Source organism: Apostichopus japonicus, chromosome 8 (assembly GCF_037975245.1).
Source record: "Apostichopus japonicus isolate 1M-3 chromosome 8, ASM3797524v1, whole genome shotgun sequence".
Classification (NCBI taxonomy): domain Eukaryota; kingdom Metazoa; phylum Echinodermata; class Holothuroidea; order Aspidochirotida; family Stichopodidae; genus Apostichopus; species Apostichopus japonicus.
Window position 1 is genome coordinate 21,453,534 of NC_092568.1, and position 26,927 is coordinate 21,480,460.

A 26,927-nucleotide genomic window follows, 5' to 3' on the forward strand; every position below is an offset into this window, starting at 1 on the left:
GAACAACTCCCTGGTCAGTAGTATGCGGTATTACGCCGCGTTTTCGTGTGTGTTGTGTGATACAAAACTCAGTGCTTTGTTTTACGTTCAGAACTTTTCACAACTAATGGGCTGTACAGTATAGGTTACGGTCGAGCTTTGCATCAGGCGTAATAGTTCGACCAGGGAGCTGCTACTCTAGCAGTTCCCTGCTTTTACTCTTTTAGGCCTACATGGTGAGCAGTCGAAGTCAAGAAACAGCTCAAGAAACTAATAGTTATGAACTTTATGTCTGATTCACGCTGACTGGTGTCACAAAAAGACAAACGCGAATGAGTGAAAAAATTGACTGAAGTGATTACAAACTATTGGGTATCAAACGTAAAGTCAAGTCCGTCATGTGTGAACAATTGGTATTTCAGCCAATTTAGGTATTAATTATACATAGACTGAGTCACAGCTTACATTGTATTTTATATATAAATTTTAGTTATATATCAGGAGGGAAAGACAAAGCATTTTATGTCATATACCATATACAGATAAATATGTATATTTAATTATTTTTGGACTCCTGGCAACGGGCCCTTTAGGCGATCACAGAGCACTTGCCCTAGCTGCACCCCGTCACCTAACCGGTGCACGTAAACCCTGTCCTTGCACCCCTTTGACCCGAATTAAAAAATAACGAAACTTGAACGGAAAAGGAAAGGAAAATACGTTGCCATAAGGGGCGGCTCCACCCTCTTTAGAAAGGATTGGCAAAAAGGGAATAAGTACATGAACAATAAACTAATAGTTATTTCCATTGAAAAGTGTCTCGCTGAGCATCGGCCGTCAAAGCAAAAAACTTTTTTTTTTCTAAATCACGTCAGTGTATTGGTTTCCAGCGTACTGTACTCCCAGAATTGACTATCCTGTTTCTTGTTCCGAACGGCTCCCAACGAAATGCCAAAAAGTCGGCAACGGGGTTGGGGTGGGTTACCCAGCTCCACCATGGGGCACCTCATCACGACTGACTCGAATTACAACTCGTAACTTTAACTGAAATTGGATTGAATTTAAAAAAATATATACTAGATGTCTGCATGGATCATACTTATCTATACTATTGTGTGACCATATAGGCGAACGGGCTCTATATAGTCAACCAGGAGAGACTGGGGAGAAACTTTTTTTCTTGCCACAGAAAATTAAACATTGCCCGGAAGTTCCTAGCACGATTAATTCATTTCAAACTTCGACGGCAATGAAGGACAAAGAGAACCGTATAGGCCTATGCCTGACTATAAGATCATTGAACCATCACGAACAACTCCGAATAATCTTCCATTTGCCGATTCATGACACTGGGAAGTAAGGGGTGGGGGGGGGGGTGGGGCTTTCCATTTGATCCGCAAGTATATTGAACGGTCACCACAACAAGGGTGTATAGCTTGGGACTAGCACGGGGAGACTTGTCAACCTTGTGAACTTTTTTGGGGGTGAGATGCGGGGGGGGGGGATTCGCAAACTAAAACATACAGGGTAAACAGAGGGGAGGAAAGAGGTCAAGAAAGAAAGCGTGAAAGACAGATGAAGGGATGGAGGAAGAAAGTAAAGAAAATGTGGAGATGGAGGCTAGGGGTAGAGATAGATATGATATGAAAGTACAGAGAGAAAAAAACCAAGAGCAGAAAAATGGAGATCACTGGGATACTGTCAATACACAAGAAGAATATACAATCTAAATACTGGAATTAAATAATGCACCACATAAATACAGCTTTATGACATCAAGAAATCAAAGGGGAAGGATATAATGTTTCAAGGATGCTGGAAAATAAGACACAACAGAAGATGATTATGGTTTCTGATCTATTAGGCTTCTTCTCTCTACTGCTACCAGGATGTAAGAGACCACAGGGACTCGCACAACTCTTTAAGTTGTGATGACCTCTGACCCTTACTATGCCTAACTGTTATCTTGCCAGGAAATAAATACACCAGTGCATGAGAGGAGGTGAGAGACAGGACTGATTGATCGTGTCGATAGGGGTACATGTGATTCAAGAAGATAGATGTAAAGATTAGCATCGTTTGGACACTTCAAATGGGACCCCCTCCCCACCCCCCCACACCCTCCCCCACGTTCAAATCATATCCCCTCCTGGCAACGGAAATGAACACCAGTATAAATAAACCGATACAGATATTTATACACGCTGTGCGTGTAGGCCTATATACAATAATATAAAGCTGGCCATTCTCTGATTGTTACTCCTTGATTGAATTTCCCCAACCTTGCCCACCTTGACTTAGAGGGTGGCCAAGCTCCTGATTCACAGTCATAGCTACTATCGAACAAAATGGACGAAAGCAATTTATCTCAATCTGGTGATGCAGATGTATCATTAGCTGCTAATCCAACATTTGTGAATGTCGCACAACCTGTCAACAAAAGTCTGGGAAAAGTGCTTGCCCCTGCCATATGTATGATCTCTTTTGTTCAGGATCATGTAAATGTGGCAATGTGTATTCGTATAGTCTGAGGTTTTTCTCCCATGCTGCTCCATATCTAATCCTACTGGTAACATTGGACAGAACATTGGCAGATGGCTTCTTGAGAGGTGTTGAAGTAACTGGATCAGGAGTATCTGTAGAGATTACATAAAACAAGAGTTACTAGATTGCAAGTATCCTGCTATAGCTTCTATGGCTGTGACTAAAAATATACCTTTTGTTTAGAACTTATCACACTTATGCAGCACTGGAAACTGATATTTCAATTTAAATGGTGTCATTGAGTTTAGAGGACATTGAAGTTACAAGTATGTTGGTGAAACCAAGACCACCCTCAAGAAGCAGTTCTAGTCACAAGTCAATACCATGAAAATGGAGACTCCAGTAGGGGAACACTTTCAGCTGCCCAATCATACCATTAAAGACATGTCCCAACAGGTAACTGAATTCGTAGACTAACCATCTCAGACATAGTACACCACAGCAGAGATAAAGTGAGCGGACGGAATGCCCTAGCACCATTCAACTGAATAGGCTCAATATACAGGAAGGACATGACTAACTTTATCCTGCTCCATCTCTGTATTCTGCTATAGTTTATTCGCCCTCTCTCCTTACTTAATCCTCGCTTTGTACTCCACAGTTTATCTAAATACCTCTGCTTTCACTGACTCCTTTTGTTCAATACACCATTAACTTCTTTCTTTGTGTTCACCATGTCCTCTCTGTTCCAGGCTCTATTGTGTCTCTTGAATTTACTGTTACTAGTCAGTTTGCCTCTAAAGAAGATCCTGATAATATCAGGCCCACTTACTTTTATAAATTTTCATACACATGTATGCTTTTTAGTGGATGAGCAATATGCTACCATTTTTTTCTTTTCTTTTGGAATTAAATGAGAATGAAATTGTATTATTTTTCTGATCACATCAGATCAGATAAGATTAGCACTGCTCTTCCAGTCTGTAATTCATGCAAGGATAAACATATAAATTTACCTTCTCCTTTCTGAGTGTCAACTGATCTTTCTGTGGTGACAGCTGCTGAGAATGCCTCTGTTTGACTTTCAGCATCTTTCCGGAAAAGATGCATTTGAAACCTATACAATGAAACCAAAAAAATTGTCCGTAAATCATATAACTGAAATAGTAATTTTACTGTACACCCCAAGCTTAATTGTATGCATAATGAATCTGGTAATGACCAAATCATTACAAACATACATGTTTTTATCATACCTACCCAAGAAAAAATATGAAAGAGAAAAGTAACAAACAAACACTTAGGCATATTTCAATAATAACATATTGTTAACCCACATTGATTTAAACCCAGATAAGGATGAGATATTCTTTCATACTCTTCTTCAACATATCCATAAACCGCGGTACCTTTCAAGAATTGTAAGGATAATTTTGTGTTGCCCAACTGCTTGCCCAACAACTTGAGCTCACATGTCAATGTAAAATTTACTATGTAAACTTCCTGTCTTAGTGAACTGATTGGTTTCATATCGCTAAAAGATGTCCAGTCTTTTGATGAGAGTTTGATGTACACTCATTATTTACCTACTGTGTAAACTTCCTGTTTATGTGAGCAGTTGGTTTCATGAGTGAGAATTGAGATGCTACTGTAGCTTACACCATGACATAAGCCCACCATTGTGAAAAATTCCTGTTTACACATGAATAGCTTGATTTCAGACTACCATTAATTTAACGCTAGATTACTCTCCACAAGAGATAGTTTCGGCCACCAAATTTAATAGATATTATAATTTTTGAACACTAAACATCAGATCATTCACAAGAAGCTGAACAAAAACAAGCATAGTATATACTGACTATATATAAAAAATATGATAACTTAGCACAGCATCATAAAGTATGAGCATCAGGCCTACACGCAAAAAAAAAACTGGTACTTTCTTACCTCCAGGCATGGCTATATAAAGGTTTATATAGGTATAGCTATATGTACTAATATGGTCCCTCAATTTGTGAGGCTAATTTACCTAACTTCTTGCATAGCAGTTGGGTTCCTTCAAAAATCCCAAACACAGATATGTACACATGATTGCTGGAATATTGGACAGACAGTCAGTAGATAACAGTATAACACCCTGTTGCCCAAATGAACCATTAAAACTTGATTGCATATATGCTGGCTGTGGCTGACCTTAGAAAAACCTAAGGTCTAGTTGCATACGCAGCGGTGTGAAAACATGTGAATCAGTTAGGAGTGATTCTAAATTATTTATGTAGATGTATTATTTTTATAGGAAAAATTGCAGGTCCATGTGGTTGTACTTGTACAGCACAGTAGGCCTTCCTCACTGGTGTATATTACAAAATTAGGGAATACAGTTACTATGAACACTAAATTCTGATTACTTATTACTAATACTATAGGCCTTACTCCTATGTTATATGCCCAGTTAATTATGACTGGGCATAGGTGAGGCTTTTCTTTCAAATGCTCATTCACAAGAATTATTCTTCAAACAAGGACAGCTGATAACAATTTAGAACCTGGAGGGGGTGGGGATGAACATATCACCTAGGCCTAGTGGTTAGAAAATATATTTCCATCAATTTGTTGAGGCAAAAACAGTTTACTTTTTGGTGATGAGAAGGCCCAGCTTTCCATGGCATAAATATGAGGAGTGAAACTAAAGACCCCCAGTCCCTGTGAGTCTTCTTTAGGAAGGATATTTTAATTTTTAACTGTATACAGTACAAAGTGGCTATTCTTACAACTAGTCGTAAGAATAATTTCCGACTACGCATGGGCAGTTGCTATTTTTATGATTAGGAGTACTAATTTTACGACGATGAGTAACAATAACTTCCGGTTAGGGTTAGGGTTATGTTTAGGGTTACCTCTACTACATGCGCAGTTGCTTTATTTACTGCACTTGAATTTGCCTTTGTCGTAAGAATAGTTTATAATTGTTACGACTAGTCGTAAGAAACGGCCTATACAGTATCCTCATGACAAGCATTCACAAACAGTGATGATGATGACTCAGTAATACAACTTACTGCTATTTTGTGCTAGGATAAGTATGATAAGGTTAGCATACGCTAGGTCCATTGGAAAAATAATGAATGATAGGCCTAGTTACAAAGCCGAGGCTCATCAAATCATGTATGTTACAAATACAATAGCATAGACACTGCGAAGTTCGAACACCTAAGCCTTAAAATACCCCAAAAACTATCTTCATTTTATTGACAGATATGTACGTACATACTTGCGCACGGGTCATTTTGGAGAGGAAATAACTGTAGCTTCCTAGTTTTTAGTGATATTGGCTTTCGCTTGTAGGTTATCATGGTGAAATCGTGTATTTCTTAGGGGTGTCCGAACTTTGCAGTTTTCTGTACTTCGCAATACTGACAGTTACCTAGGACAATACCCTGTAGTACTACTATGTACTAGTATTACCCTATACAGTTTTAGCCTAGCTTAGCAAATCATTACCTTTTTGTGTGATCCTGAAGCAAATGTTCTGCGAAATCTGCGTTGCTAACAGAAGTCAAATCGTGGACATGTTTGTAGAGTTCTTTCTCCATTTGCCAGTTTACGTAGGAACGTAGAAGATAGATCTTCGTGGCATCTCTTCGTCGCTGTTGTTCCTTTGCACTGCTGTTTTTGTCAGGTCCATGCAACAATGGCTTTCCTCCACTTGAACCTATACGCTCGTTCCAGGATAAGGTCGTTTTCTTTCGCCCGATTCTCCTTGCCCTGATCCCTTTTCCATGATTGTCACTATACTCTAGTCTAATCGAATGTATTTGTACGAAAATCGTACAGTATTCTTTACTCAAAAGGCACACAAACAACAAACTATCGCGTACGAAAATCCTTTGCGGTAAACAGTACAATAATCTGAAATGCTGTGCTATAACATTATGTGTGCATGGGTACGGGCTTGTTACGCATACGCTTGCCTGTGCTATTCACTGATCTAAATTTGCCACCGAGGTCACGTGAGTTTTAGGGGTCCCATTAAACCTCGCTGAAACCTCGATAATGCCAGCGCCCTCAAAAAAAAGTCTACGAGCGATATCGCCTTTAACTGCCTTGATTATGAACTGTCAATTGTCAACAACTCTGTAACTGGACCACATACATTAATCTTGGAGTGACTCAAACTCAGAACCTTATGATTGAAAGGCACCGGCGTTAACCACTGAGCTAACACTCCCAAGTAGTGTATGGAGTAGGTCTAGTCCACCATACCGAACTGCAAAGCTTTACATTTTAATTTGTTTACAGTTAGGATATATGATAGGATAGTATGTGGCATGGGAGGGAGAAAGGGAGGGAGGGCAGGGGGGGGGGTTATTTAGGGAATAAGCACGTTACATTAGTGTTTTATTATTGGTACCAAACCCTTTCCTACAGCACAGTGGTGGAGCTAGGGGTATTGGTCAGAGGGGGCGAGAATGGTCTGTAGGGGCGCTTTCGACACTATCTAAGCGGAGCGCCACCACAGGTTGGCGCGGAGCGTACATAATTTTTTTTGAGTAAAGATACTCCCTAGATCGCCGGAAATGACCCTTTCCGGGCCTTGCTAATTTGCAGATAAACGAAGAATAAATAGCCGTTAGAGCATTTTGTCAGAATATTACACCGACAAAATGTGACAAATGTCAATAGGTAGATTAGAGTGCAATAAAAAAGTCAATAATCGCGAATAAGTAAAAAGTGGTAAAAAGCTAAAAAGGGCGCCAGCAGTCCATTTGAGTCCGTCAGGGGGGGGCATCCGCCCCCTCTGACTGTATGGACGCTCCGCCACTGCTACAGCATCGTTTCGAGGGTTAACGTAAAATAAAAGACAGCATTCAAAGATCGCTGTTGCAGCTAAGAACACAGGCAATGTTACATCGTTGCAATCTTTACCCTGAATTTACACAGCAAGAGAGTCAGACAAACAAAGTAAATCCTAATCTCTCCAAACAGTTGGAAAAATCGATCCAGGGCAGCAAGCAGACCAGCTTAAAACACCAGATCTGATTTACGACCTGTTTTGTCAGAATTAGCTAATCACGAAATGATAGCATGTCAAAGGGAATCTCAGAGACTCATAGATATCTAGTCGCTCCTCACGTATCGTTGTTCACTCTTCAGCATACCTGACAAACCGGGTCGTGATTCTCATCTCCGCATATTTTGCCTTTTCTATCGCACTTGTCAACAGCTACACAAACAGACTGCTGGTTTTTTACAAACATATCTCATACATATCTCACAAAATGCAGAGTCGTTAATATCAAAGTAATATCGTACGGCAAACGTCTCCTGGACAGGAACAGGTTTTTTAAACCTTTTGCCACTGCCATAAGATGTTTAGACCGGCATAAATATGTTCCCATGCATTATATACAGCCATCTTTTGTGTATATTTATATATGCTATATAGTATCTCTCTCTCTCTCTGCACCGATCCTCGTACCACTTAAGTTTCTATATATTTTGAGCAAGTACGGCAAACGTTGATTGGAACCCTTCTCGTCGTATCTTATATGGACGAGGGCTTGTACGTGGCTGACTCTACAACTGCTGCTATCATGTACAATTTATACCTCCCAGCAGAGTCGACTATTAATAGACGTCTAAACCTCAGCTCAAGAAGGCAAGAAGGAGCATGACGTAAGCAATCAAGCTTTGGTTGCCACAGAAACCGGAAAAAAAAAAGTGATATGGGTCGCGAACATTTTGTGTGCACTGAGAAATGACAAACGCGAGTGATTATAATCGGTTTGGCAAGCCTAAAGGTGAAAACTGTCAGCTTTGGGGTTTTGGTAGCATTTTAATGGTCTTCATCATTGCTTAGGATCTGCCAGAAAGAAGACAAAAAAAAACAAACCAAAAAAGAGATAAAAACCAAAAGAAATAAAACTGTTGGTTACGAAACAGGTAACGTTTGTCTCAGGGCATCCTTTTAAGAATATGACAGTATCAGAAATCTTTGTCAGTCTTAAAAACGAAATAAACACATAACCTAACAAACGGAAACAAAAAATATCAATGTTAACGTACTGTTTTTCTTTCAAATGACTGTGGATGTTGATGAGCTTGCTTGACCTTTCTCAGATTTATATCAATATATATTTATCAATATCAATATATATATATCAATATCAATATATATATATATATATATATATATATATATATATATATAATATATCTAATAGTTAAAACTTTTCATGTAGAAATTGGCAACATTTCTATGGGTATAAAGTCAATTAACCGTAGAATTTACTACTTGTCACTGGCTGAGGTTGGTTAAAACTATTCTTTTTTTAATCATAAGAATCAGTCTGATCATTGTTAAATTAAAAATTATATATATATATATACATATATGCATATACATATATATATATACATATATATATATATATATATACATATATATATATATATATATATACATATATGTACATATATATATATATATGTACATATATCGAGATCCAGCTTTAGGAATCACAAATGGTTTAGTTTATCCAAAATTTAAATATCACAGCTGAGGACAAATTCATCCACTCAAATATCAATTATAAATTGATAGAACCTGAAAATCCTTGTACAAAACAAAATGTGAACATATGAACTAGATTATAAAATAAAGTACTATATTTAAATCCTAATATTAAGACATTCTTTCTCCTTCTTCCCTTTTTTAATTTTTTTTTTTTTTTAACTCTTTCCCGGATTTATGTAAAAAAAAAGCCAACAGGGAAACAAAAGTTGAAGGCAAAACTAAAATTACACATAGACTGTCGAGAAACAGGAGCGAATATTGAATTTGTCGGTGAGATCAATAGCAATGCGTTACCTTCAACGAACTGCAACACGTTTATAATCACTGTCTCCGAAGCCAAACAAACCGCCGTCCGTAAAAGCTTTAGTTAGTCTAAATTCATCACATCAAGGTTGAGAGATACAAAAAAGCAGTTTCCTTTCTGAAACTGACCTTTGTTCTGGTTCTCATTCATATACAAGTTTTATATGTCATTCTTTTGCAATATTTTGTCGTATTGTATTGTATTATTCTTTTCTTTTGTGAGCTGACCTGGGACAAAGCATCAACATTTTAAGTGAAAAGAAAGAGTAAAATCAAATCTGAAGAATTGATTTGTAAAGAAGGAGACTTTAAGTAGGAAGTGTTTTTATGAAACTGTTGAGGGGGGATGAAAAAAAAGGAGAAGCAGAAATAAGAGAAAGAGAAGCAGAGGAAAGAGAAGGAGGAGAAGGAGGAAGTGGAACAGATGTCAAAGGGAGAGGAGGAGGTGAGGAAGGAGGAGATGATTTAAAGGAAGAGGAGAAGTAGAAGGAGAAGGGAAGGAGAAGGAGAAGTAGGGACAAATGATAATGACAAAGGAGTAAGAAAACACATGGCAAAGGAGGAGGAGGAGGAGGAGGAGGAGGAGGAGGTGGAGGAGGAGGTGGAGGAGGAGGTGGAGGAGGAGGAGGAGGTGGAGGAGGAGGAGGAGGAGGAGAGAGGAAGAGAGAGGAAGAGACTGAAGGAGGAGGGGAATGAGAAGAAGGTAAAGTAAAAGTAAAGAAAGGATGAGGAAGGTAGTGCAAAGGAGGAAGATGAAAATGAGCATTAGAAAGATAAGGAGGAGGAGGAGGATGAGGAGGAGGAGGAGGAGGAGGAGGAGGAGGAGGAGGAGGAGGAGGAGCAGGAGGAGGAGAAGTAAAGAAATGGTGTTGAATGAGAGTGAGGAGGAAGAGGAGAGGAAACAAACAGGACAGGGAGAGAGAAGAAATTAAACATGTGACTTAAACAAAAACAAACTTAAACAAATGTGTGCTCAAATTGTCACGAAGCATAGTGTGTGCCTGCCCCCCCCCCCCCCAATTCCCTTTTCCCAAAGGAAATAAAAAAGAAGAAATCCGTGACTATAAACCTTTACAACACAAAATCAGAATACTTGATTCATACTTGCTTAAAACTCTAAAGTTACTTTTCTGGAACAGTTCAAATAGCCCAGAAAAAAACAATATTCCTTGTAGATATCCCAGGACCGTAAATATATGGCATTTATTTCCCTGACATGACTATATGGAAAGCATATGCAGTACGTTCTGTAGCCGCTATACAACACTGCGAAGTTCAATTGATTTTTTTTGGTCTTGGTGGTGGTGAGAACTGCTATACTGCTCACATTAAGAAGGGAGATACAGACTAAAATATTAGATGCCGAGAAGTAGAAGAAGGGGAAAAAAAATAACAAAAACAGAAGACGAAAGAAAAAAAGTCAGACGATCAAATAGGTAAATTATCATTGATCTCTTTTGCTTCAGAAAAGTAAACAGTGTTTATTGTTAAGGAAAGCAAAAAGAATTTGGGAGAACCGTGGGAGTAGAGCCATCTGTGTTCATATTTTATTGAATAAGTTCATCAGAGACAGTGAAAGAGAGAGCGCTGAGCAGTCAGGCGGAGTTAATAAGATGGATGTGAGAGTACTTACACTGACTCATCATGGAAGACAGGGATGCATGGAAAAGCAGTAGAATATTGTCATCCCGATGGTTAACTGGTCAAGCGAGGGGTAATATCGATACGAAGACTTTAACGTCTCGACCTTTAGAGTGTAAAATATTAAACAGCTTTGGGAGTCAAGTAAAAAAAAAAAAAAAAAAAAATCTACCGCCAGGCAGTGTACATGGGTATATACACAGGGTATATATATATGCCTGCTGCTTGTACTAAATGGTGAAAGTGAGAGAATTAAGAGGAGAAACAGACATTGTGTATTAAGGCTGGAGGTGAATATTAAAAATGCAGTTGTAATAATTAATAACAGAGAAGACAATTAATTATTCATAGCATTTAATTAGACAAAATGTCGTTTATTAAGTTAAAAAAGAAATGATCATACGTGTTGAAGTTTATTTCAATACAGAGTGTTTTGTTTCATTCCTCACCACCACCCCACTCGCCCCCCCCCCCCACAGTACCCTCCTTCCATTCAAGAGTGAGTCATTTAGAGCTGGCCATGAGGTTTGTATTCTTCATTTGATCATAAAACAACTTTTTCAAGCTGTACAGAAAATCATATCACCTTCAGCCACAGGGACTTCTTTTCAAAAAAGGAATTTTGTACTTTCCAGAGCAACAATTTAAATACTATATATCTTCCCTAACCCCCTCTCCCCCCATACCTTATCCCCTCAAAATTAAATGGCATCCCTTACAATGTACAGGACCCCACATGTACCCGCTGCAAAAGGTTCTTTATCCCAACAAATCTCTGACAATAATACTCATAGCCCCCAACTCCCCTTTCCCTTCCCCTCCCCTAATCTCGACCCCCTCCCGATAAACCTTTCTGTTTCATGGTAACACCTGTATGTATACATTGTTACCATATTGCATTAACAACAGACCCTCTTCTCTATGACAATATAACTGACAAGGGTATAGTCTTTAAAAGTTACAACTAGTTCCTTTGTTATAACTTTAATTAAAAGTAATAATAATAACAAAATTAAGAATAGTAACAACAACTATAGTGAAGTGTTTGTATTATTAAATAATTGAAGAAAATGAGATGGTGTTGACTCACAGTACAGAATGTCTAGGTGGCTTAATTTTTAATATCAAATGTTATCTGTAACTGCCGTTACTAGTTAGGAAGTTTACAAATGAGGGTGGCATGCATAGTTGAATCTATATATTTACAATTCTCTTGTCCATATATTTACTCGATAGGTTTGATAAAAATGCTACTTTCAAAAGGTTTGTTTAGTGTCTCTTAATAATTTTCTAATATGATAAAACACACTCCCCTCCCCTTAATTGTGGACCTTTCCCCCCCCCCCCTTTTCCAGCTCTTATGGGAATTAAAGAACAGTCAACGCTTTGAATTAACTATAGACATTTCAAGGTCCTACTGCAGACAATTAAACAGAGCACTACGATGCATATATACTGTACATGTATTTTTGTTTTGAAAATTTGCCAGTACCTTATTTGCATTAATCACTCTAGTATCTGATGGGGTGAGATACTAATCAGGAGTGAATCAGTGATTAAATCCTACTGCAGTAATCTGCAGCCTGCAAAGAGCTAGGCAAGTAGGCTCCAACACTTACATATCGTTGCGATAACATAGTGTATCAGTAATTAAATCCTACTGCAGTATCTGCTGCCTGCAAAGAGCTAGGCAAGTCAACTCCAACACTTACATATCGTTGCGATAATATAGTGTATCAGTGATTAAATCCTACTGCAGTAATCTGCATCCTGCAAAGAAGTAGCCTCCAACACTTACATATCGTTGCGATAATATAGTGTATCAGTGATTAAATCCTACTGCAGTAATCTGCTTCCTGCAAAGAGCTAGGCTCCAACACTTACATATCGTTGCAATAATATAGTGTATCTGTGATTAAATCCTACTGCAGTAATCTGCAGCCTGCAAAGAGCTAGGCAAGTAGGCTCCAACACTTACATATCGTTGTGATAATATAGTGTATCAGTGATTAAATCCTACTGCAGTAATTAATCTGCTTCCTGCAAAGAGCTAGGCTCCAACACTTACATATCGTTGCAATAATATAGTGTATCAGTGATTAAATCCTACTGCAGTAATCTGCTTCCTGCAAAGAGCTAGGCTCCAACACTTACATATCGTTGCAATAATATAGTGTATCAGTGATTAAATCCTACTGCAGTAATCTGCTGACTGCAAAGAGCTAGGCTCCAACACTCACATATCGTTGCGATAATATAGTGTATCAGTGATTAAATCCTACTGCAGTAATCTGCTGACTGCAAAGAGCTAGGCACCAACACTTACATATCGTTGCGATCATATACTGTACGCCACGGACGGAGAAAACAGGTCGTATTTATTCGCGATGCCAAGTCAACAAAGTTATGTATAAATGCTGAAATGTAAATTTTGGGTGGATTTCAAAAAACTTCACTCCCTCTTATCAGTGACCACACTCACCAGTAATATGAACCTTGTATGAATCAAAATGTCAAGCAAAAATGACAGTTAAGGTGATCAATGTTGTGGGAAACCTCTCCGGACTTTTGAAAGACTGGCTGTCTGGCAACAATATGTGTGAGGTACATATATAATACATACATATAGTGAGGTACATATATATACACATATATAGTGAGGTACATATATAGTACATACATATAGTGAGGTACATATATAGAGGTATATATAGTGAGCTACATATAGTTCTTTGGTGCTATGTCAAAGAAATGGACATATCTGAGCAGTGAAGAAGTATTAATTCCAAAGCGATTCAGACGCTAGGCCTTCTCTTAAACATTTGACAGCAATCTTATCAACTTCTTGAGCCACAGATCAATGGGAAAATTTGGTACAATTCGATTGAAAATCTGAAAGGTGATTTGACGACCCGTAAAATGCATATAACTACTATTCCAACATGTAGCACTCTACATGTGTAATGCAAAATGCCCTCAACCATGGATCAAATCAAATCAAATTGGATATTTCATTCAACCTGCAGTTTTTTTGTTTTTTTTAAAGTTTTAGGACTTTTCAAGACTGTAAGTTGAAAGAAGAAAGTTGCAAATGTCCGCGTCGCCGGATCAGACTGCATTATGAAATTCTAAAATCTACAGAATTGGCTACATTCTCGCAGAAGCTAATTCCATAATTGAAACTGTCTGTGTTCTGACAGAGAATAGACACGACTGCATTGTATATAATACACACACATATACAAACACACACACACCAGATTGCTACTGAGCAAGAAACAACACAGTTGCTCTCTGACTATCCACTCAAACATGTTTGCTATTTTATACCAGCTAGGAACCGGGGCTCTGTTGTTGCATGTTTACTTCCCCCGAATGCTCGTCCATTCAGCACTGCAGCTGTCTTGACTTAATACTTGTTTATTCTGATCAATCATGCAGCTGTAACATGAACTAACGACAATCAAATCTCCCTTTTTACCGGTCCCTCTCCGTCCACGAGGATGAAGGCCGGAGTCGCAAACATATACCTTTTTGGAAATGACAAAGAGAGAGAGACGACGAAACATTAGCAACTCATGATTGATGTGCACAATAGCATCATCACCAAAGCACCAGGCCATAAACCAAGCTCCAGCAGATTTTTGAAATGTCAATGTATGCAGAATGGAATACAGCACCTAAGTTTATGTTGCTCTGGCTCAGTCCATTATTGAGAAAGGGGGGTGAGGGGAAAGAGAGATGGTTTCACAGTAACTTTTCAATAAATATCGGAGACTTGTTCTATGACTTGCAGTGATTGAAGAGAAATTGGTCACGATTTATAACAATGAGCTTAGAAATTGATGGATCTGAAAACGTACGAGAAATGGTAATAATAAAAGGTGGCTTTTGGTGGCAGCACATCTTTGAGAAAGTATTAAAGGGGACGTAAGATAATAAATACCAAGAGAACACCAGTTAGTGAAATTGTTGGAACTTTCCATAAAATGTGTCGTTTTAATGAAGTTAAAAAAAATAATCATCTGAATAGTACTGTAGTCAATTACTGATAACTTAGTTTGAAAAGAATTTGTTATGTTGACAAAGTTGGCAAATGTATGTATCACAAAAGAGAAAAGAGATAAGGTATTGAATAAAGTCAAGCTCTTTCACGGTTTTGCAAATGTCAGCTTTAGAATATGCTCGCACAAGGTACCAGTTCTGCATATAGAGAAACTGACAAATCTCACTTAATACAAAATACACTTTAGGTGAAACATTGGTTTGCCCTAGCCAGCCCTGCAAGGAATTGTTGGTCACCTTTTAAAAGGTGGCATCTATAAAGTAAAGATTTTAATCATGTTCTGAATCAAAATACAAATTGTGTATATATTTCTAATCTCTAATGTCATGTAACAAGTGTGCCTATAGTCAGTATAGCATCCAAACATGATTTGGGTACCATCTTGGAATTTGGTGATCCTAAAATTCTATTTTCTTCATCGACCTATATTACTCTGATTCTTAAGTCCCATTCATAAACTCATCAAAATATGGCTCTCGATCTAGTCATTCGCTCTATAGCCCTCTCTCTCAAGAAGAGAATCACTTTGTCACTGCTTGACACCAATATCGATTAAATAAACATATCACAAATTTTTTCTTTGCAGAACAGTCTGATCTATGACGGCAAAAAAAGAAGAAAAAAATCACAGTTCCTTCAGTATTATAACTCTAAATTGAGATGAATTTTACTGCAGTTTAATTATGAATGAGAAAACAAAGACTGGAAATGTTTATTTTCCATTAACTGGAACCCTTTGAACACCACCACTCCCCCCCCCCTTACCCCACACATGCTTTGTAAGACTCTTTAAGACTCTTGTAAGACTCTCTTACATTTTATATTAGATTGATCCACTATGGAGAGCGGACACTTAACGCCATGAAAAAATGGAATCCTTTACAATGAACTGCCAAAAAAAAGTGAGGGTTGTGTGTTTAGTGATGAGATTTAATTATCATGTCACGATATAGGTGTCATTTGATCAAGGTCAATGGTGGCATCCAAGCACCCTATCGACTACACTTTAACGTGTATAGCTTCAACAACAGATTCTTAGCAATTATATTAACGACTTCTTATTTATTGTCAACAGTTACGATGTACGATCTGCAGGCATGAACTGAAAAACCACATTAAATGACCCACCTCTATGCTATATGTCAGATGAGTCTATCCCATGTTAAGACCTTAGACCCCTGTAGCCATAATCCCCCCCCCCCCCATCCACCAAAATAATAACAATGACAATGAACAGATTAATAACAAATAAAAAAAGGACAGTGTTTAATTTAGTATGTTTCCTTCCATTTTGTATGATACTATCCTTATACTATGTGAACTTAATTATATAATAATTTAGTATATGACAGATAAAGGACTCTTAAACTTTGCTCTGTAATTTAAAGTCCAGTAAACTTGCCTAAGGAGAAATGAACTTGCAAGATTTGTAAATTATGCAAAATAAAAGACATTGAAACTTTTTGCTCTGTATTATATTGATGGTTAATAACTTGTCATTTGAAAAGCAGTTCCATAAAATGGTTGTATAACTACTTCTTCTTCTATCGCATGGAACCTATAATCATAAATTTATTAATCCTCATTTTAAGGGAACCGTTTGAAATTTTCAATATGCATTGCATGTACGACTACTTCTTATAATAATAGTGTATGTATGTATGTATGTATGCATTTTAGATCCTCCTGCAAGCAGGAACTCGCGAAGAAGCCATCATTGGCAATATCAAAGCTGCAAGCTGACTGAAGTCAGTCTCTTACATTCATATTTAACGTCCATGATTATGAATTGTCAATTGTCAACAACTCTGTAACTGAACGACATACATTAATCTTGGAGTGACTCGAATTTGGGTCCTTATGATTGAAAGGCACCAGCGTTATTACTGAGCTAACACTCCTTAGTGTACTTGAGTGACCACATTAATGTCTAGAACCAGATTAGAACCAATGATCATTAATCCTATATTAAATTTGTTGAATTTGTCGGTCCATCTGTCCATTTTAAATGTATTCTTAGGTTGTAGTCATCTCCAGTTTAATTTGCCAGCTGTGAATAAGACCTAATAATAAGCTAGAAGGAAAAAGCACACCCAGTGATTGTTATCAAATTTGGTGGAAAAACAATACTGATCTTAATTATCCACCAAATGGAAAATATTTCTGTATGAGAATGTTAACGATTAATAGTAATCTCTGCAAAAATTTGTTGGATTTAGATATGTTCCGTTCATGTCAACGATGAAAAAAATTTAAATAAATAAATACGAAAAGAAAAGAATTATATAAGAAAACGGCCATTAACCAATATAACTTTTACAACTGTTCATCATATCTCAGAAATATTCCTTTGTTACTATCAGTCGCCATATTTAACTGTTTTATATTTTTCATTTTCAAAATTTGTTATCTCATTTTATTCCTGTCATAGCTTTGATAATATGAGACTCATTTTGGAATTTTGTAGTCAAATCTATTAAAGCTGTTTCTTTTTTTCTTTCTGTTGTTGCGATGATCCACTAAATTTAAACATTTACCGACCATACTACATAATTTTCTCAGTCCATTCTCAAGGGATCTTCTCATCCCAATAATTAGCCTCTAGGGTTACTTTATTCAAAACATCTTTAATTAAACATCTACTGATGTATTTCAAAGTAATGCAATATTATCAATAAACATTGTGGTCTTGTGGGAAGTTAACCAGATTGATATCAATTTGAAACATATGTGCATCTCAGAAAAGAAGAGAAAGGGAAACCCTTTGTCAAATAGCTAAATTTCAATATCTTTTCCCTAAGAGAAAAACTTTGGAAAATTCCTACAAAATGTTTTTATTTCAGTCCCTCCAAACAAGCTGGCCAAAAAAAAAAACCAATAAAAAAATCACACACGCACACAAAACCCCCCTCCTGAATGAATGGAATGATCCAGGCTCCCCAGCAATATTCTTCTGTTAGAGTCACACTCATTATCCAGATATATGCATTAAGTTGTTCTGCAGTGGTAAGTTTTGCAGGCAGGCTGCCATTCTACACGCTGGCGTTCATAAGCCAGGCGCTCATAAAGCTCTGCGACACGAGATACAGGATTTTTTCGCAGTCGCCACACGAGAGGAATATATACCCTTGTTTCTGTTTCATAAACAAAAAGGGGGATATTAAATGGGAGATAGATTTCTTTATAGAAAATGCACGTATAAATTCTGTGTGGAGTCTTGATACTGAACGACGCCTGTTTTTTGGCAAGCAGAGCTAAGCTTTTTTTCAGTGGATGGATGCAGATACAATAATGTCTTTCATGTAATATCATCAGATTCACAGGACAAAGGACAACTGTGGTTAAAAAGTCAAATGATCAACAAACAGTTGATGGGATTATAAACATGGATTATGGATCTAAACAGAATAAATTGAGAGATAAATTGGAATAAACCGTTTACAGTTTTCTGTGAGGATTCTTAAAACCGAGGAGGAAAAAGAAAAAACAGGTGTGATTTTTGTTTTATTATTAAATAAAATAATACTTGCATGCTCACAAAGAAGCAGTGACTAATATGTAATGATGGGACGTCATGGTTGACTTCCCGTTCTTTTTGGAGAGATATTTTTTCCGTGTACGACTTATGCAAAAATTTACGAAAGAAAATGTGAACCCAACGTAGCCCTCTTTTTGTGTTTCGCTAGCACAAAATTTTCCTCTTGTTGGTGTAATAGTACGACCTTATTATGCTTGGTTGTAAAATGGGCTTGGCACCAAGCTTCCCAATAGAAATGGAACCGGTCTACTTTGAGCGTGCCGAGATCTACTCGAGCACGGGGCGACGTCTGCAGCCCAGCGACCACCGCATGGCGGTCTCGCAGCCCGAGACCCCGTTCCATGTGATTCACGAGGCAATATACAAAGAGATGGTGGATACCAGAAGGACCACGCACAAACCACGTGAGCAACTGGAAAATGTGGACTTTGATCAGATCGTTGAGAAATATAGCAGATTCAGCTTGGGCAATATAGCAGAATTTCGACTGGAGTTCATTAATTTTGACAGAGACAACGACGCTCTTTTAAGTTTCGACGACGTCTGTAACAGTCTGGACAAACTTGGCGACGATTCGAAGGAGGAGCTGAGAAGGCAAGCTTACGTGGAGGTCATGCCACAGAAGCTTGAAATGTGTGACTTTCAGACCTTCGTGGCGCTCTGCGACGCGCTGTCCCGCAAACGCGACGAGATCGAGGAGATGGGCATCACGAGCGAAATGGATTACGACATAGTCGATAGAACTCAGGATTCGATAAGAGCCGAGGCCGAGATCGTGCAGCGACCCGGGAGCGCCGCCGACCGGTCGCCGGTGGCGGGGAGATACCACTGTCCCGTCGTCGAGTTTATCGCCACGGAGATGGAACCACAACATGAAATATGCAAGGGTAAGTGTACCGCCAAATCATCATCATCAAATAGCCCCTCTCACAAGGGAAACTTTGTTAAGAACAATGTCATGGCGAGCAAGCACAGCTGCGGAAATCCAGGGCCTTCCAAGCATCTACACGGGCAAACGGGAGACTGTAGACACTTAACACCCAGCAGTGCGTCGCTCTCCGAAAACAATAGGGTCACATGACAAGCCTACGACAATGGCTACAAAATCTCAATTTATCAGCTCGATACAAAAAAAAAAAAACGAACAACAATAATGACATTTTGAAGGGAAAAAAAAGGTACTGACCTCATGTTAAGTATTTTGAGTGAACGTAGCAATAAAGAGATGTGCAAATCTCATAATAATTTTAATCCATTCTGTTTTAGAAATCTTTAAAACATAAAGAGGGGGGGGGAGAAGAAAAAGGGAGAAATGAATTTGAAATGTATGCTTTTCTTATGGAACCACATGGTACTAGCAGCTAAAAAGTAAGAAAAGATAAAACAAAATGCTCTCCCGTCAGTGTTGAAGAATTATCAAAGATTCAGCAATGTCTGTCAGATTTGCATATCCGTTTGGATTATGGATTATTGTACATATTTGAGCTGAAACATAATAAATGAAGAATTATCTCTTAAGATCATGCTTCACAAAGATTTTTCGATAATTCTTTTAACCCATGTTTGGTGCTCCTTAAAAGTACCTGACCTTTTAGACACGCTTACTTTCCTCCTTTTTTTTTATATAATAATCAACGGGGCAATGGGATTTACTTTATGTAATACAAATAATAACCACATATTCGAGCATATAGACTGTACGTGAAATGAAGAGTTGCGTGTAATTTTTCAATGTATCATTTTGGCCGTGGGGTGCAGCGAAGTGAAATTTATAAAAAATGCACCGCCAAAAAATTAAAAGGGGCAATATTTTGTTGTGTGTTTCTGTGTAATGAGTAACAATATTTATCATTATTATTATTATTATTATTCTACTACTACTATTACTATTACTACTTAACTAACGTATCAACGGCTTCAAAGGGAACTATAAATTAAACTACAAATATTTTGTCTTTTGATGATGCAAAACAATATAATAGTCAATGTGGTGTACTATTTATAGAATGACGTTTTAAACCAACATTTCTTTTCCTGTGTGGTTCATGATGGTTGTTAGGGCCTTGCATGCGGTCATGATATGCCAAAGTTATTTAGTCTCCTTCCTAAACTACCTATACTACCGCTGTGTGTGTACATGCACTGATTTATATCAACAAAAATGTGGAACAGCTTTTGTGAATGCAAAAAAAATCATCATTTTTTAATTTTTTATTATGAATTTACTATTTAATACCTTTCATGCCGCTCTCATTACGACAATGTGTAAAAATGGTCGAGCATTTCAGTTCTTCTTCGGTTTACTAAAACAGACAGATAGTCTCACCATGTGATGATGTGTGAATAAAACTATGACCGATAACTATACTTGTGAAGGTCTAAGTGTAAATGAAGTTGCTTCGGTCTTTAATATAGTTTTGGACTGATATCATACGTAGCTGGAATAGTAGTGCCATATAATAAGTATTGATAAAGCATAGTACACTGCATTGTACTTTCCTATGTAATCTGGAATAGTACCGTATTATAAGTATCGATAAGACATACACTGCATTGTACTTTCCTATGTAATCTGGAAAAGTACTGTATTATAAGTATCGATAAGACATACACTGCATTGTACTTTCCTGTGTAATCTGGAATAGTACCTTATTATAAGTATCAATAAGACATACACTGCATTGTACTTTCCTAAGTAATCTGGAATAGTACCTTATTATAAGTATCCATAAGATATACACTGCTTTGTACTTTCCTATGTAATCCAGAAAGCAAAAGTTGATATTCTTGCTCTCAACGACTTCATGGATTAATCATGTTTTAAGGACGCCTCTTCCTTCTATTTTTCATTTTTCCTTTTCTTCTTTCTTTCTTTTCCCCACAATTATCTAAGAAAGGAAACATTCTGCTACCTGGTAAACATGTTCAAATAAACTGTTGTATGGATGAGTGTAACACACATTGACACATGTGGTGGGGATTGATATTGAGCTTCCATATAAACCATATATATACTAACCCTGCACTCTATTTTAGTAGTAGTAGTAGTAGTGTCTGCTGCTGTATAGTACATACTATTAACACAACATCCTACATCCTGAGTCCAAGTAGCAGACGACCTCCAATATCCAAATTTTGTTCATTCTTCCTTGTTCTCTTTGATAATAGTAGTGTGTATAAAGCCATATCATATATTGCTAAGTACTATATATTCCCACATTACATTAGTCTGATACTATTAAACTGGTATTCATGTAATTTTTGTCAATCATTTCGGATATGGAAAGTCTGAGCACATGTATACAAAAGAAAATTAATCATTCAGGCTGGAGAAATATATACATGTCAATATATATATATATATATATATATATATATATATATATATATATATATTGACATATTGACAAAAGATACTTAGCGAATGGCGGAGGACAGGTTGTTAAAGAAGAAAATAAGTACACTATAAATGAATGATATGCAAATGTTGCTATGTGTATATTAACAAAATTCAACTGGAGAGGAATTTTCTTTCTTTCCTTGCAATAATTTTTGTGTTTGGATTAGATATATACTCCTTCAAAAGATAGAGGAGGGAGAGAGGGAGAGAGGGGGAGAGGGGGAGAGAGCCGGGGAGGATATAAAAGTCTCCTGCAAACAGTCAGTTGATGGCAAAAGTTACTGTGTCCATACTGTGATAATTTTCTTTGGAAAAAAACAATACAAGTCGGCATATCTGGAAAGCATTTTATAACCGAACGTCAGTCCATGTCGTGTTATGTTTAAATTATAATAATAACTATGCATATTATTGTCGTTACTGTATTTATGAAAGAATGATCAGAAACAGTGAAGATTACTGCACTATATAAAATGGATTTTTATCAATCCTGGATATGCTAATAATAGGATAATTACATGCATTTGATAAAAGAAGATATGAAACGGTTTGATATTATACAGACAGTATATGTCTTGTATCTTAATTTGCATAATGTGTTTGAGAGATCTCGTTTTCTCCTCTAAATGCAACCCCCCCCTTTCCCCCCATCTGCCACCACCTTTCCTTCCCCTATGAAAGATGGTCCTGCTTAAAGTTCTGTTCTTTAACATAAAAAACAACTAATGTGGTGATAGTGTTTAAGCACCATGAAGCTACTGAAATCTACAGCTTAGGTTGAATACAAAAAACTTCCACGTAAATTAGACACCAAGCAAAAGTCAAAATACTGCAATATCTCTTCTGTTTCATTTAAGTACTGATAATAAAAATATGTCCCAACGGGGAACCATCATCAAACAAGATTTCACCCCCCTCCCTCCTCCCCCCTCCCCACAAAAAAGAAAGAAAAATTTGAAGATGATATACTTTGGATTTCAACTACAAACAGCGCTGATTTAACTTTGAGATCAAAAAAATCCAAACAAAAGAAAATGTAAATTAATATAATACACGTTCAAAAAATTCCAATTTTTGAAATTTTTATGAGTATCACCACAGACCATCCCCCTCCACCACCTCCACCCCCTCCAACCCTGACAGTGCAAACATAGAGAGTAGCTCGGTGTATAAAAATTCACATTCATCTCCATTAATTATCATAATTCAAATGTATGCAAAAATTTAACAATATAAAGAAAGAAACATATATATCTGTTACTCTAATTTCTACTCGAGCACAAAATTTTTTCTAAAAGTACAAGAAAGAAAACAAAAAATCACACTGAAATCTAGTTTGCCCTTTACAGACAAAACAAGAAAGAAAAGAAATTAAATGAATATATTAGTTTTATACAGAAAAGATCATTGATAGCCGGTTCATTTAAATCGCATGTTGGCTCCCTGAGTGGTAGTAGTAGCGTTTGTCACTATTGCCGACAGACATACAGACTTCTTGGCATATTACTATTACTATTATTATTATTATTATTTTTCTAAATGCCATATTCTCTGGCTCTGTTTCCTTCGAAGGTTACGCTTCTCCCATGTGAGGTCAATTTTGCAGTTTATAATTATAGATCTATATTAGTCGTGGAGACCTTGAGTGGTGGTGTTGCCACGCCATGCCGATATTATTGATTACAGTCATATATTGCCACATCAATCTCTTCTTTTTCTTCTTCTTCTTCTTCTTTTAAGAAAGTATATTATTCATTTTTTTTTTTATTTACTTATTTATTTTCTTTGTGAACATCAGTACTGTTAATTTTTCTCATGGAAGATAAACTGTAAACATTTTTTTTTGAAATAAGAAACTTTTTAAAGAAGAAGGGTACAATTCCTGCATTTTATCTTAAATATTAAATGTAACAGAACCATCAATGAGTGTTATGGAGTGATCACAGTGGGAGTGGGGGTGGGGGGTGAGGGGTGGGGATGGGGAGGATTGGCAAGGCAAATAGGGTTACATGGTCAAATCTCACATGCAGTTCATATGCTGCAATATTAGACTTCCTTAAATTTTCAGTTTTATCTCCGAGTTGAAAATGTTTTCCTTCGTTGTCATCTGTCTGTCGCAGCTTGTATGACAATATACATCTGGACACTAACAGAACAGTATATATATGTATATATATATGTATATATATATATATATATATATATATATATTGTATATATATATATATATATATATATATATATATATTTATCCCTTTCAAGCTAATACAAATGGTTAATACTAGAACTCAGAAGGTGCTGAATGTTAAATTATAAGTATCAACAACAACAACAAAAATGGATAAAAAAATTAAATTGCTTTGTTTCTTCTCCTTCTGTGAACTACTATCAGTTACATATATGAAAACAAAATATGACTTCTTCCTTTTTCTTTTTGACATATATATATATATATATAGAGAAATATCCATACTGTTCTACCAATTACTCAGTTCATTATTTCTCTCTTGTTTTTTGGCTATGCAGTTTGTACATTACTAAGATGAACTATTCGGTCTTCTGAGTATCACAGTGTAGATTATTCTATGTAACGTTTCTATAAAGCTATCGACAAAAACCAAAAACCAAAAAAAAAAAGGACAAAAACAAACGACAAACGAAAAAGCTGTTGCTTTTTTTTTTTAAATGGTGTGAGCTCATGACTATTTGAATATTATATTAACCTTGGGTTTAGTGATGGTATAGATGTATTTATAGACGTACTCGCAAAACGTCAAAACAACTTCTATGTATCACAGTTATATTTACCACTCTTTGGCCATCTAGTCATTTCTTAAATCAATTTGAAAAAAAAAAAAAGTTTGGCTTCAAGGAAAAGAAAAAAAAAGGGAACTGAAAAGTGGTATCCAGGACAAAAAACGTAAACGAGCATGCCGGTGATGTTTTTTATAAATTTTAATAGTCTGATTACTTGTAAACAAAGGGCAGCGTGACATCCCTCAGATCTAAAATGGCTGCCACTTTTGCCATCAGCTAAAACTACTCCACAAAGTTTTCTGGAACTTATAAGCCTCTATAGCTTTGAAACAGTTTGTCTATTTAATGATTTCAATGTACCATTTGAAAGGGTAGCTCGAAAGGTCAAAGTTTAAAGATGACAATGTCTTCCTGATTTCATACTTATGAGGTAAACCTTTTGTAAATTATATAGATGTTGCCTAATAAACAAATGACAGTGGAATATGCATGTTCTACAAAACAAGGTTAGTGATTCATGCATGAACTATAAAAACCACAAATGTGCAAACATTTTTGACAGTCAGTTTTTTTTTGGGCGTATATATCCCAAAATCCACTTCTGCAGCGAGATGACGGATCACCTTTCAAACATTCATCCTCTGAAGATATGATACAAAAATACAAAAAAGGACATTAATTCTTAAAGCCAAGACATTATTTCTCTCAAAATTGGGACATCAAATTTTTAAAAAAGATGAAAAGATGCAAAGAGAAGAGTAGAAAATAGAGAAACCCCCCCCCCCCAAAAAAAGTTCAGTCAAATGTGGCGGCAGTTTCTGGTTGAAAGCGATAGACACGTTGTCCTTTGTGAAGCTCTACTTTTGTTTCTTTTAATTTTTTTTATCTATATCTAAACATGGAATAATAAAAGAAGAAATATATGATATGAGGTACTATATAGCTATTAACAATACTATCATTATGCTTGTGGTGACGATTGGTTTGTCGATATCGACTGCAGCCTTACAAAATTGTACCGAGTTATCGAAAAAATCTGACGATTCGTAAAACACATTTTGAATTTTTTTTTCATTTTTTTTTTTCATGAACGTGTGTTGATAATATAATAGCGAAACAATTTCTGCATATATGGTATGATATTATGAGTTTTCTGTTGCCAGATGACAAAGACTTTTCAGTGTGAAGACTGCAGGTTCATTAATGATTTTGCAGTATATCGATCCATCGTTGCTGTGAACTATATACTGGTATTACGTGGGCAATACGAAGGGAGAGTCCAAGGCAAAAAAACAAAAACAATTGTTTATTGTACTCTTTACTTGTGGTGTCAATTTATGCATGAGCCAGTTTTCTTAGAACAAGGGTTTTTCTTATTTTTTTATCTTTTGATAATATTATGTCTTAAATGTTCGTCTTCTACCATACTCACAATTAGTCGATTTGACTTGATTTGAATAATTTCGCTCGATAACTGGTGAATATATACGGACGGTTTGAGATTAGACAATGAGTACAAACAACTCTAACACAAGTTACAATACAACATGCTCTGAAAAGTGTTTCAGCTTTCGATGTGTTAATTCCTCTAGTGAAGGACTTTCCAAAATGCAAACGTCACCAAATGTGCTGGTATCCAAAATGGTGAAAGAAATGTGATTTAATTGTCGACGTGGAGTAGGTTCTGATGGCACATATGTAATAACATGTTTATTTTGTGGAAACATGGGTTTATATACGTACAAAACAAAAATTAATCATGAAACTCGGTACAAAACAATACCGTCACATTATCTGAGTTGTTATGACAATTGCTATATGTACAATCAGTAGTTATTTTAAAGCAACAGATATTTAACTAAGTCAGGGTTTATTTACATAAATTCGTAATGAGTTCTGCATCATCAAGTAGCAGCTTCAAGTTCATTAACATATAATATTCCAAGGGAAACGGTAGGCAGCTGAGTAGGGGCATCTATCCTAGGGGGCAGAGTGATCAGGGGTACGCACCCCTAACGAGGGCAAAAGTATGATGTAAATCCCTCCCCATCCCCCATCCCCCCACCCCCAACTCTGAGCATTTGCCAATGGATACATAAGTAACACACTAGATACCATACAAGTAGATATAGCTTTATAATCTGGGTCAGGAACCCTGTCCCCTGAAATTATTTGGTTA

At 36.7% G+C, this 26,927-nt stretch overlaps 3 protein-coding genes across 12 annotated transcripts in view; 1 reads left to right on the plus strand and 2 right to left on the minus strand.

Annotated features, from left to right (window-relative positions):
* The window catches only part of LOC139971031 (DNA repair protein RAD51 homolog 2-like), a 278,473-nt gene that overhangs the window by 131,335 nt on the left and 120,211 nt on the right, over positions 1-26,927 (minus strand). The window contains exon 8 of one of the 10 annotated variants that reach the window (XM_071977186.1): positions 12,896-14,517. The exons of the other annotated variants lie outside the window; for them this stretch is intronic. Coding sequence (XP_071833287.1) covers positions 14,350-14,517 — 168 coding nt within the window. The 3' untranslated portion in view covers positions 12,896-14,349. Of the gene's footprint in view, positions 1-12,895; positions 14,518-26,927 lie in introns of those variants that run through there. 10 annotated transcript variants of the gene reach the window in all.
* LOC139971034 (uncharacterized) lies at positions 1,823-6,571 on the minus strand. Its single transcript, XM_071977190.1, has 3 exons — positions 5,968-6,571; positions 3,480-3,580; positions 1,823-2,615 (listed from the first exon to the last, which is right to left on the minus strand). Exons 1-3 carry the CDS (start codon positions 6,057-6,059, stop codon positions 2,413-2,415), a joined length of 396 nt encoding a protein of 131 aa, XP_071833291.1. The 5' UTR covers positions 6,060-6,571; the 3' UTR covers positions 1,823-2,412.
* On the plus strand, positions 18,037-25,804 carry LOC139971032 (uncharacterized). The gene has a single exon (XM_071977188.1). It carries the CDS (start codon positions 18,782-18,784, stop codon positions 19,670-19,672), a length of 891 nt encoding a protein of 296 aa, XP_071833289.1. The 5' UTR covers positions 18,037-18,781; the 3' UTR covers positions 19,673-25,804.

What these genes read in the sequence shown, in the direction of transcription:
- LOC139971032 (XM_071977188.1), top strand. Translation starts at nt 18,782, where the DNA reads ATGCTTGGTTGTAAAATGGGCTTGGCACCAAGCTTCCCAATAGAAATG.
- LOC139971034 (XM_071977190.1), bottom strand. Translation starts at nt 6,059, where the DNA reads ATGGAGAAAGAACTCTACAAACATGTCCACGATTTGACTTCTGTTAGC. An exon ending in CTTCAGGATCACACAAAAAG is followed by an intron (nt 3,581 to 5,967) that starts GTAATGATTTGC and finishes TTCATTGTATAG; the next exon opens with GTTTCAAATGCATCTTTTCC. An exon ending in TGACACTCAGAAAGGAGAAG is followed by an intron (nt 2,616 to 3,479) that starts GTAAATTTATAT and finishes TAATCTCTACAG; the next exon opens with ATACTCCTGATCCAGTTACT.